This window comes from Cannabis sativa, chromosome 7 (genome assembly GCF_029168945.1).
Source record: "Cannabis sativa cultivar Pink pepper isolate KNU-18-1 chromosome 7, ASM2916894v1, whole genome shotgun sequence".
Lineage (NCBI taxonomy): Eukaryota > Viridiplantae > Streptophyta > Magnoliopsida > Rosales > Cannabaceae > Cannabis > Cannabis sativa.
In genome coordinates, this window is record NC_083607.1 from 58,740,380 (window position 1) to 58,753,027 (window position 12,648).

General features: G+C 27.3%; 1 protein-coding gene across 1 annotated transcript; it reads right to left on the reverse strand.

The window, feature by feature from the left end:
- Window positions 1–3,846: 3,846 nt before the first annotated feature.
- Window positions 3,847–4,985, reverse strand: LOC115697887 (uncharacterized). The gene has a single exon (XM_030625056.2). The coding sequence runs from the start codon at window positions 4,880–4,882 to the stop codon at window positions 4,010–4,012; it is 873 nt and encodes a 290-aa protein (XP_030480916.1). The 5' UTR covers window positions 4,883–4,985; the 3' UTR covers window positions 3,847–4,009.
- Between the last annotated feature and the right edge of the window lie 7,663 nt (window positions 4,986–12,648).

The following is a 12,648-nucleotide window of genomic DNA, read 5'->3' on the forward strand; positions in this document are numbered from 1 at the left end:
GGGGTAAATGTTGCTCCTAAAATCGCCCAATATACGTGGACCAGTCAGGAAGGGACACGTGGATCAAATTACTTGAGATAGAACTGCTAAGTCCTTGTGTGACACCAAGAAGCGTCATTCAAATGGGTCCCGGAAGATGCACCCGGAGTACAAGGTACTCCCGGAAGCGAACATGGCTCAAAGGCACTCCGGGATGTGTCAGGTCTCTCCCGAGACATCAAGTCGCATTTAATGCTGCATGGGAGGAAGCGTGTTGGGACTGTACACGCAATAAAGTCTGACGGCACATCCCCCAAACAGCAGCGCTACAGTAATGATCATTTAAGTCTAGCGACGGCTACTCTGCGAAGAGTCACGTCAATCATAAGACAAAAAGGACATTCTTCATAAAAACCCTACAGCACCTAGGGATTTGACCATGCATCACCCATGGTATATTCATCGGAAATGCCCAACTTTATGGATACTTACAGACACATGTGTAAGTACAATTCTAGGGATTGCCCCTCTAAAACACTATAAATACCCCCTCAAAGCTCATTTAATGGGGTCGGAGAATCTTGGCTGCTTAAGAGCAAACAGAGAAAAAACTCACCAAGAACATTCTTTGTATTAAAGAGAGAAATATTCTCCCAAGTGTAAGATCTGTATTAAAGACATCCATAAATATCAGTGGCTCGTGGACTAAGGCTCATTAACGCCCCAACCACGTAAAAAGTCTTCATCTCGCTTTCTTATAGCTCACTATTATATTCGTATTTTATTAGTTGCCGAAAACCTCGGTCAACACCACTCATCCAGAAATTCTTTAAAAATACAAATAAATATAATAATTTTGGTACATTCCCAAAATATTGACAACAAACCAATTTTTATAATAATTTGACTTCCCAAATATATCTGAACTAATATATTCTCATTAGACCATTAGTGTTTCCACCTCCCTTTATTACAAGATCCTCAAGATTCTTATTCTTCAATTTACTTAATTAATTATAATATTAGAATCTCAATATTAAAATTCTAAACACTTTCCTTTTATGCTGAAAATTCCTAAAAAAATATAAACCAAAAGATAGCTAATAGGAATTAGCGTTTAAAGTAAACACTCTTAAACATTATTTCAATTAAAAATATTCTTTAAAACATACCTTAACCAAAATAATCCTTTTATTCCGACTAATAAATCTGTATAGTGCATAACTTATTAACTTTAAAATATTAATGTGTCAAAATTTTCTTATACATTCAATACCGAAAAACGTGAAAATGTAAACAAACTACCCTAAATAATTAGGGGCCCAACCATATAATAGGTGCTAAAGCCTTGTAAGGCGCCAAAGCCATAAATAATGGCGCAAAATAGAACAAAATCAATATAAAACAAACCTATAACAAAAAAAGAAAACATTGAAAAAAGAAAGAATAAAAAAGAGTTGTGAAACAAAAGAAAGAAAAACATTGAACTCATTTACAGCAACAAACGATAGACAAAGAAAATTGAAATAGAATACTCTTAAGGTAACTTGAACAATGAATCTGATCAAGAGGTATTAAACTACAGAAAAGTTGCTTCAAAATCGTGATCACTGGTCCTTAATATAACCAATTCTTTCACGAATCACACAGATTATATCCAACAGTATATACACCAACTAAAACACTATCACAATTCACATAATATCGAAATACGGCTATATAAAATGGAATGAATTTAGTCTACAAAAAAGAAAAAAAGAAAACCAGAGAGAGATATTTACCGTGATAATTTGTTGGAGGATCAAAACGATGGAGAAGTAAGTACTGGGGATGCGATCACGAACAACGATGAAGAAATAGAAAGGTTGAAATGTTGTGAGAGGTAAGAGTAATAAGAAGAGAGAGGACCGTATCGATAAATTGTTAACAATTTTAAACTATATATAAATAAAGATATTAGCAATTTAAATTTAAATTCTAAAAAAATAAAAATACAATATAACATAAAAAATAAAATAAAATAAAAAAAGGGACATCTTCAAAACTACCAAAATAACTGCTATCCCAATATCTCACAATTAACCCATAAAAACGGCCGTAAGAATGGCCATGACTACTGCTGAACATAGAAAACACAAAAATTCTTGAAACCAAAGAAAATTTTAAACATAATGAACAAAGAAATTTAAATACAATGCACAATTTATTAACAGACATATATGTTTATTCAAATCTTAAACCATATAAAAAAATCAACACAATATAAATAAAATGAGAAAACTTATCAATAGTGAAACGTATCATCATGAAGCTTTCTCAGAAACCAAAAGTACATCATTGATTCCACTTCTAAAGAATTGCCGGCCAGAAAGAGATCAATTTTCTGTCACGCAAACAGACAAGTATTACTAGAACCAAATCAATTCAAATCAAGGTAACATTAGTCAATAAAAAAATAGAGAGACTTATCTGATAATTAAGTCCGACCATCGCAAGCACCCACGGGCTTCAAATGATAAGAGAAGTCTTAGCACCATGAATTAGCAAGAACAAGAGAAATCTCCATACCAGAATTACCAGATCCAACAACCAAAATCTTCTTCTCCCTAAACTCTTTCAAACTAAATATTTTATTTGTTTTAATGTCATGAGTTAATTCGTGATGTAATAAATAAAGGAAAATGTTATTATGCACTTAAATTAAAAGTTAATAATAATATACGTGTATAATATTTATATACACACATACATACATATAATATTAATCCACTTATTTACTATTAAGAATTAGTCTCACATTACTAATGTGTGGAAATAAATTGTGATATATAAGATGAATAGGCTACTCCTCCCATAGCTAATTAGTTTTGAGATGGAACCTCATCCATTTTATCCCAAATCTAACATGGTATCAGAGCCACTTATACTGCCGGTCCAAACAGATACTTTAACCTCCATTGTGTGCCAACTTCCAGTGTTGAAGTCTTTGACCTGTTTCAAAATTCACAAATTTCCCGACGTGTACACCCACAAATTTCCTGATATTTAGCCTTGTAGGATTCTTTCAAATATCATGTTCGGTCATGCGGTTTCTTAAAGGTCGTTCATTATACCCAGTGACGGACCCAAAATTTTTATTTTGTGGGGACTTAATTATCAATGAAAAATATTTATACCTATATTATAATCATTCTTATTATATTTATTTAATTTTGTGGGGGCTTTTCTACTATTTTAATCTATAAATATCAAATTAAAAAAATTACATTTAAAATTTTAAAAGATAATATTTTTGTTAGTGGGGGGCTATAGCCCCCACATTGATACATGTGCGTCCGTCACTGATTATACTCACACTTTCCAAGCCCAAACGTAAGGAGGGTATATTAAGAGTTAGACGTCTCACATTGCTAATGTGTAGAATAAATTATGATATATAAAATGAATGGACTACTCCTCTCATAACCAATTAATTTTGAGATGAAACCTCATTCATCTTATCTCAAATTCTAACATCCACATCTAACTATAGTTTAATAACCTCCTTTTCTTTGAATGAAGAACTTTGATTTAAAAAAAAAATAAAAGTAAATAACATCCATATCTTTCTCTTATTATTTCAAAGGAAAAAAAGCATCATCATACCAATTTATTAAAACCAATATTGAAAATACGTTTAAGATATCATTAATTAAAATTAATTAATGAAAATGATCTATCAATCATAGTGTGAAATGTGAATCAATTAATTGACAAGACCCCATCTAGAAACTATAGTCAAAACCATAAAAGATAGAGAGAAAGAGATAGCTAATAAAGGTTTTATAATTTAGTAAAAGCAGCTTTTTATTTACTTTAATTTACTATATATATTATTAATTATTAATTACTATATAGTACGTCCAAAGCATTAATTTTTTACACTAATCATAGGGTAATAACAAAGTTGAAAAGACTTAAAAAAAAAGTACATCAAGAAAAAGAAAAAACAACAAAACTTTTCGATCAAAATTTACATTATTAAATTTTTCTAATTATTATTATTATAAACCCTAGCTTGAAGCCGAATTTGCTTATTGAACCTCTGAATGAACTCCTCAACTCTTTTATTCAATTCTTCATCTGACAAAGTTGAATAAAACTCATTATCATTATCAACATGAACATGATCATGATGATAATAATTTATTTCATTATGGTTCATATTTTCAGTCTCCGATCTCTTCAAAACATGACTCTTCTTTTTCATATTATTATTATCATCGTCCAATTTCATTACTACTCTTTTCGCTTTTTCTGACTTACTTCGTTTGTAATGATGACTAGTTCTTCTACCTTCTTGTTGTTTCTTATCTTCAATATCATGACAAACAACAATCGATTTCTCTTGAATATCTTCTTCTTCTTTTCGAGTAGTGTCATTGAAAATTATGTCATTTTTTGCTAGTACCATTTGAAGATTCTTCTTCTCTTCTTTCTTTCCTCGCGTTATTAGGTCATGATGATGATGATGATGAGTTACTCGGTCATCATCATCATCATCATGTTGTTTCTCTACTAAAAACGGCGATCCTTGCCTTGTTGTTTTGTTGTAGTAGTAGTACTCATCGTGTGGATGTTGTGTGTTGTCGTTCAATGATGAGGAGGAGGAGAACGCGCCGTAATCAACAGCTATGATGATGATGAGAGTGTTGGAAATGAGAAACCAAAACTTTGAATTATGAAAGAGAGTGGAAATAGAGAGATTGAAAGTGTAATAAAATATTGAAGTGTAAATAAACACTGACAAAATAGATGCAAAAAAAGACACCATGCCTTTATTACCCAACTTATTGTAATTATAATAATTATAATAATAATATTCTTTATTATTGGGTTTGTAGAATTTCATGGGATTTTCCATATTAGATCATATGATAGGGTTTTGAGATAATATGAAAGAGAAGATGAAAAAGAGAGAGAAGGGTATACTTTGATTGATGATTATTTTGCTTTGTTTGGTAAGGTGTCACAAATGAAATCAATAAGGTTTTTATAGGGGTGTTTGGTGGTACACAGGTGCCTAAATAATTGAATTGATCTAATTACAATTATATCCTTTTGTTTTCTTTTTATTTACTCTAGCTAGGGTTATGGTGTGATTAATAGAACAAAATTTATAATTTAATTATTAATAATAATGTGTATGATTTTGAATGGAGAAGAATCCAAAAGAGTCACTGCTTAGATTCATTAGGGCTGGTTTGATTGATATATAGTTAAACCGGGATTAAGCTGAAATTATGGCATTTATCTATGACAACTCAACAAGCATATATATTTATATAAATTATATATTATAAAGTCAAGTCAAATAACATATATAATATGACATGTCAGCATAAGATGACAATGCCATGACAAATGGCACATAGTTGAGTGTTCAATAATCATTATATGTTATGGTAGCTAGCTAAGAGTATAAATATATATTATAGTATATGAATTGGTTCAAGTAAATTGATAATATTGGACCACCTATGTATACATGTTCTCATCTTGTTTCATCAAGTATATCCTTATGTAACACCTCATACTGATCATTTGGGGCTCAATATATATGTATTTATGTAAGTAGCAGCTTCTATATATGATTATTAATTATATATATGACCACACATAATAATAATACTCTCAAATGACTTATTTGCATGTGTACGTAGGTGGTTATATCACAGTTTCTAGTTCAATTAATGCATTATGTTTCTCTCCCAAATTCTAGTGCATGCAATGATTTGGTTTTGGAATTTGGAGGTTTGAGAGAAGGGATATAGCTTATTAGCTAGTGCAATTTAATTATATATATTTATATATAATATATAATACCTAATTAAGATGTATTCAATAACCTTATATATATCATCATTAGATGTTAAGTTAACTGACCTACTCTATTTAAAATCCCCTGTTATATACATAACTTATCATTTATCAATTATAATTTTTCTTATCAATAATATATTTATTTATATATATAAGTTGGTGTAATCTGATTTCCAAGTATAAAATAAAATCTATTTTTTTTTAATTACCTCGGGTGGTATAGGTACCCGAAACCGAAGTATTATCCGGACCCACCCGTGATTATTATAATTGGGTAACACCCGCACCCGACCCCTTTTATTATTGTTCAATTTTTTCGGGTACAAGACAGGTTAGTCCGGTTTCATGGATTCGAGTAGAAATGTGCAGCCCTACTAAATTCAATCTATACATAAATTTTGTGTATAATGCTAATTAGAAAGTATTAATAGTGTTTAATATTCTATAAATTGTACGTTAGATATTGTTGGTGCAACTAAATATTATATCGATCTTATATATTTTAATTTAATAATTATTAAAAAATATTATTAACTATATATTCAAGACAGCACCTCATACTTAATTAATAACAATGTTCATATCCTTATCATTTTTATTTGGTTCTTAGCTTTAGCAAAGTAAAGAAATTAAGAAGAAAAAAAAGGGAATTTTGGTAGACACTACAAAAAACTACTATTTTTAGTGTCAATTTTTTAGTCACAACATAATTTTTTTTGTAACTAAATGCGACTTTTAGTCACAACAAAATGTTACTTGTGACTAAAACATAGTGTTTAGTTACAAGTTGTCACTAATTTAGTTTTAGTCACAACAAGTATTGTGACTAAAAATACATTTAGTCAGAACAAATTGTAATTTTTATGACTAATACATTTAGCTACAGACCTTTTAGTCACAACATAAGAATAATAATTTATAATTAGTCCTAATTTTTTCACTTTTAATCACAAGTTTTGTTGTGACTAAAAATAAAGTTTTTTATGGTGGGATTAGCGCTTCCACAAAACAACATCCTCATATATAATAAAAATTACTACATGATTAATGATTACTTTATGATTAATGAGACAGTACACAAATGACAATGACAACAATAAATTTGGCTCAAACATGTGTCAAAACGATCATGCAATATAATTTTTGATCACATTGTGATCACCATAATGTCATGTTAAATGTAATTTGACTTTTTACACCAACAACCTTTTTATAATTCATTTGTATAAAAAAAATAAGCAACTTAATTGTGTGTGATTGAAAAATTAAGTGAAAACTCATTCAACCAATAAAACAAAAAAGTAACTTAATTGAATACCAACATTTAGCCTTCTATTTAGATTTAGATTTGGACAATTAACCTATGTATATGCAATAATAACTTTTGTGCCCAAAATATCTAATTTTAGTGGGAATTAATGCTAAAACTCAATAGTCTTGTATATATTTATTGTTAAATTAATTCAATTTGAATTATATAACATCCACTACTTAAAATATTTGAATTAGATTAACACTACAAATAATATTTTTTTAAATAGCAAATATTTTTATTTTTAGTTACAATAAAATTTATAATTAGTTAAAAGGGAAAAAATTGTAACTAATTATAAATTAGCATTTCTATGTTGTGATTAAAAGATCCGTGACTAAAGATATTAGTCACAAATATTACAATTTATTGTGACTGGATATATTTTTAGTTATAATACTTGTTGTGACTAAAACTAATAAATTAGTGAGAGTTTGTATCAAAATACTACATTTTAATTATAAAAAAAAATTAATCACAAAAAATTTATGTTGCCACTAAAAAATGAGTAGTATATTTTTTTTTTAATGGGGCAATGTAACTATATTATTTAAATTAAATAAAAAAAATTAACACATGAGAATAGTAAAGGTTATAGGTATGTAGTGTTAAAATATTTAATGATATAAGAAGTTTGATTGTTCTATCGAAAAGCCTTTAAAACCTCCTTAATGCTGGCATATATAATGGTGAATGTGGGGTCATATGATTACTCAACACCTCATTCTATACATATATATATTCATGGTATCTCATATATAGACTCATTCATTACATTTATCATACAATAATTTATATTTACAAAAGAAAAGATCAAATCTTTTTAACAAGCCACCAAAATTTTGGGTCCCACTTCTTCTCCTTGAATGCCACGTGTATTAGAGATCAAAAGATGATGAACTTTTGTGGGAATTGTGTTCAATAATTTCATATTATTATTTTCACTCCAATCATAGGACTAATATATAATGATGAATACAATAATGAGATATATTGTACTTAAAAAAAATATGTTATATTTAATTAATTATAATAAGAAAAACCCACCAACATAACAAACTAAATTGACTTCATGTTGCCATATATTATGCTTTGATTTTGATTTCACCTTTTTTTGATCTCTCTTTTATCTTTAATTTCAACAAATTAGCTTATAAGTCTTTGTATATGTATAAATATATAATGTAATTTTGGGTTTCATTAAATAATTTATTAATTAATTATTTAAAGGCTCGTTTGGAATGCCGTATAAGGTCGTATTGTATTGTATTGTATTATATTGAATTAGATTATACATTATGGGCTCGTTTGGAACGCCGTATTAAGTCGTATTGTATTGTATTGTATTATATTGAATTGGATTATATATCGTATTTTTATATAATACTATGTTAAACTTTAATTTATACTAAAATATTATATATTTAGGTGTCCATAAAAGTTAATACCACATATAGTTTTACATAAAAATATTGCATAAAATAAAATTTAATATAATACAATACAATACAATACGACCTAATACGACGTTCCAAACGAGCCCTATATTTTTATATAATACTATATCAAACTTTAAGTTATACTAAAATATTGTATATTTAGGTGTCCATAAAAGTTAATACCACGTATAGTTTTACATAAAAATATTGCATAAAATACAATTCAATATAATATAATACAATACAATACAATACGACCTAATACGGCGTTCCAAACGAGGCCTAAAAGATTGGAGAACAAATTAATTAAGGAAAGCTTAATTGGAGATTTAATAAAGGAAAAAGGTGGCAAATGGTGATTGGTTGAGAGATGCCTTTCTATGGCGTAATCATATCCTTGGTGAGATTATTATTAATTAATTAATTAATTAATCAAATCTTTATCTTAATAATAACATGATTTTTGTAGTAACGAAAGGAACACTCCAAAGACATCAAGACAAAGAAACGAGTTTTGTGTGTTTTTGTTTAATATAATAATAAAGAAAATTAATGTATATACAGTTAATATAATGATCTTATTATATATATAATATATAGTATGTATATAAAGGCCATGATTAATGGTAATTATATGTTTTATAGACTATAAAAATTACATTTACTATAATCTGGTATAAGTGTGTGTAATATTATAAAATAAAATGATTTATAATAGGAGAATTACTTTATATATATATAATTTTTTTTTTTTTAAATTTACGCTTTAAGTATCTAAAATGGTTACAGCGCTAGTTGTAATAGTGGTTTCTGTACGATTTTTTATTGCAATTTAGGATGCAGCGCTAGTTGCAATAGGAGTTTCTGTACCATTTTTTGTTGCAATTTAAGTTGCAGCGCTAGTTGCATTTAATATGAGTTTCTATATAAAATTTTGTAAAAATACAAAAAAAAATTGTTTAGAAGTGTAAAAATAAAAAAACCCCTTTATAATATAGATTAGCTAAAATTGAGGAGGCAAAAATAATATAGTTTTAATTTGTATTTGTTCATATTATTACTTTTTTAATTTAATATTAATTATATATTAAACTTGCATAAATTTTGAAAATTGAATAATGACACCAAGCACCTTATTGTTTTGACGTAGTATGGCTAATATTTTATTATAAACTTTTTCTTCACTTAATAACTAAAACCAAGTTGCTTTTATTTAATTAATTAGTTAAAATCAAATTGCGTTTATTTATTATAATATAATTTCTAACATGGAAAAAAAGACTTGTGTGTAATAATATATAATAATAATAATTAATAATTAATAATAATAATTGTTGACCGAGATTTTCGGTAACCAACTAAATAATATAATGAGGAGAGCATCTGAAAGCATTAATGCAGGCGACTTTTACGTAGTTCAAACATTAATTTATGAGCCGTAGTGCACGAGAGTCTTTATTATTTAATAGAGTTTTTAAATATTTTTAGTGAATCTCTCTTTTCTTTACTCCTTTCGATTAATGCAGTTGAAAGCTTCTGCAACCAATTAATGGCGCGTTTACTATACAGTAATCAGAATCGGAATAAATTAATGGAGAAATGTAACGGAATAAATGAAAAATAATCGGAATCAATATTTGTAATATGTTGTTTACTAAACTTTTTTAGAAATGGAATAGTTGTGATTTATCTTGTTTACTTTATTAGGAAACGTAATCGGAATGCTTAAATTGACTAAATTGCCCTTTTGAGTTAATCTATATTATATGGTAGTTATTTTGCAAGACATATTTTAAAGGACAAAATTGTCATTATATATTTAATATTAAAAAATAAAATAAAAATAATAAAAATCCATTACCCTTAATGACATTCCTTACAAAATTGGTGGGAGAAGTTCTCCCTTATTTAATCAACTTCTCCCTTTTCTAATTTTAATAATGCAAGTAAACAAATGTAAGAGAATAATTACCTTACTATTGATTATCATTACTTATTAGTAAACATGCTATAAATGACTCCCAAGAATTCACCAAGAATAATTAATTAAAGACTTGTGTGTAACGAAACGATATATAATAATAATTAATAATAATAACTAATAAGTACAAACAATGAGCATAAATCAAGTAAATATATATATACGACTTATAATGCATTGAATAACTTATTATACTGGAAATGATCTGTTATAATTATAATTACCATAAATAAATCATAATATATAATCTTATATCATCTTATGATCATCATGAAAACTATTGTGATTTGTGATACAGTAAAAATGTGATACCAGCTAATAAGTCAAGATATTTATTTATTTATTATTATTATATAAATATATTATTAGCCTTGATTAATTAGAACTTAGACTTCCATACTCAAAAATCAATAAATAAGTAAATAAAAATTAGACTTTTGTTAAAGGTTGGTGAAAAAAAAATACAGATCAAGAAAGTTTCTTTCATTTAATGACATGATCATATTTGGTATACAGTATCATTGATATATATTATTGTAGAATAATGATTCATTTTGGCATATTATGTCACCATTTATTATATTTGATATAATAACCACTTAAAATTTGATAAAACAAGAAATTCTGTGATTATATTTAATAATATATATAATCAAAAAAGAATTCTTGCCTCTAACATTAGTCAATTTTATATGTATAATAATAATAAATATGAATGAGGAAAATGAAAAATATGTAGTTTTTTTCTTCTTTCTCTATATTATTTTTATTTAAATAATAATAATATATGGGTGGCAATTTTTTTCTCCATAAATGGTCACACTAAACAACTTTTTATATGTTAGGTTAGGTATTAGTTTCAAATTTAATTATTATGATTAATAATAATCAAGAATAACTATTTCTCACTCATTAATTTTAAATATTTCTAATTCAATTTATTTTTCAAAGACGATATAAAAAGAGATGGAAACATGTAGGAGTGTTCATTGGACAACATCGAATGTTTTTAATCAGGTCTATCGAGATTTGATTCAATTATATATATATATATATATATATTTTTAACAATGAACAAACATTTCATTAAAAAATCATAAGATGGAAAATCCATCCAAACTAGTTTAATATCCACTCGGAGTGCATACTCTGCTAATTCATGAATACGAACATGAATTAGGGGCGCCTCAAAAAAATTGGTAAATAAGCTAGTAAAAATCGCTAACAAATATCTTAATTAATTCAAAACAAATAAAGAATCTCGTAGAGAATACAAAGAACTAAATCCAATAGTCAATCTTTTAGTTTTTTTGACATAAACTGTCAATCTGGAAAATAAAATAGAGGAAAACTAAGTGTGAAAGACCAATCCAACACATCATCATAGCAAGCTAGCTTGAATAACTGCGAGCCTCCCAATAAAATAAATAAAAGTGAATTTACATATTAAAATAGTAATATATATTGAAGTAATATCCACAATAATAATATTTAAAATTTAAAAGAAAAAACTTATCGCATATTGAAGCTTCTGATCCAATTATATATTGGATGTTAGATTTTACTATTCGATCCAATCCAATTCATTTCAAGCATCTAATTGGATGTTGGATTGTATCGGTTCTATCCATTAGATGTATTTCATGTATATCTATTGCAGTAATTCAAGTTTATCAAATATTTTAGATCTAGTATTTTTTTTGCATCAGATCGGATTCATCTAATATTTTAGATCCAGTATTTAAGATTGCAGTAAGTCTAGGTTACCCTAAGATTAGTCTTGTAACACCACGATATTTTGCCTTATTTTATAAAATACTATTTCTAACGTATTAATTGAAAAGACTCAAAACTATTTAGAAATATACAGCGGGTTTTACAATAAATATGCAAAAAGTGAATGATCATTCATATTTAAAAAAATAAGTAGTTGTGTGCATTATAAATTTACAACATACCGCTGAGCTTAGATTACTTTACTATCTGAAAACAAAATCAAGGCTCCACCGGCGTTCTAAGTCGTTTGTTCGTCCATAGCCCCTCGCAGTATACATATTAGAACTGACCCAGCTCAT

Excerpts from the sequence above, each read along its gene's own strand:
- LOC115697887 (XM_030625056.2), bottom strand. The coding sequence starts at position 4,882 with ATGGAAAATCCCATGAAATTCTACAAACCCAATAATAAAGAATATTAT.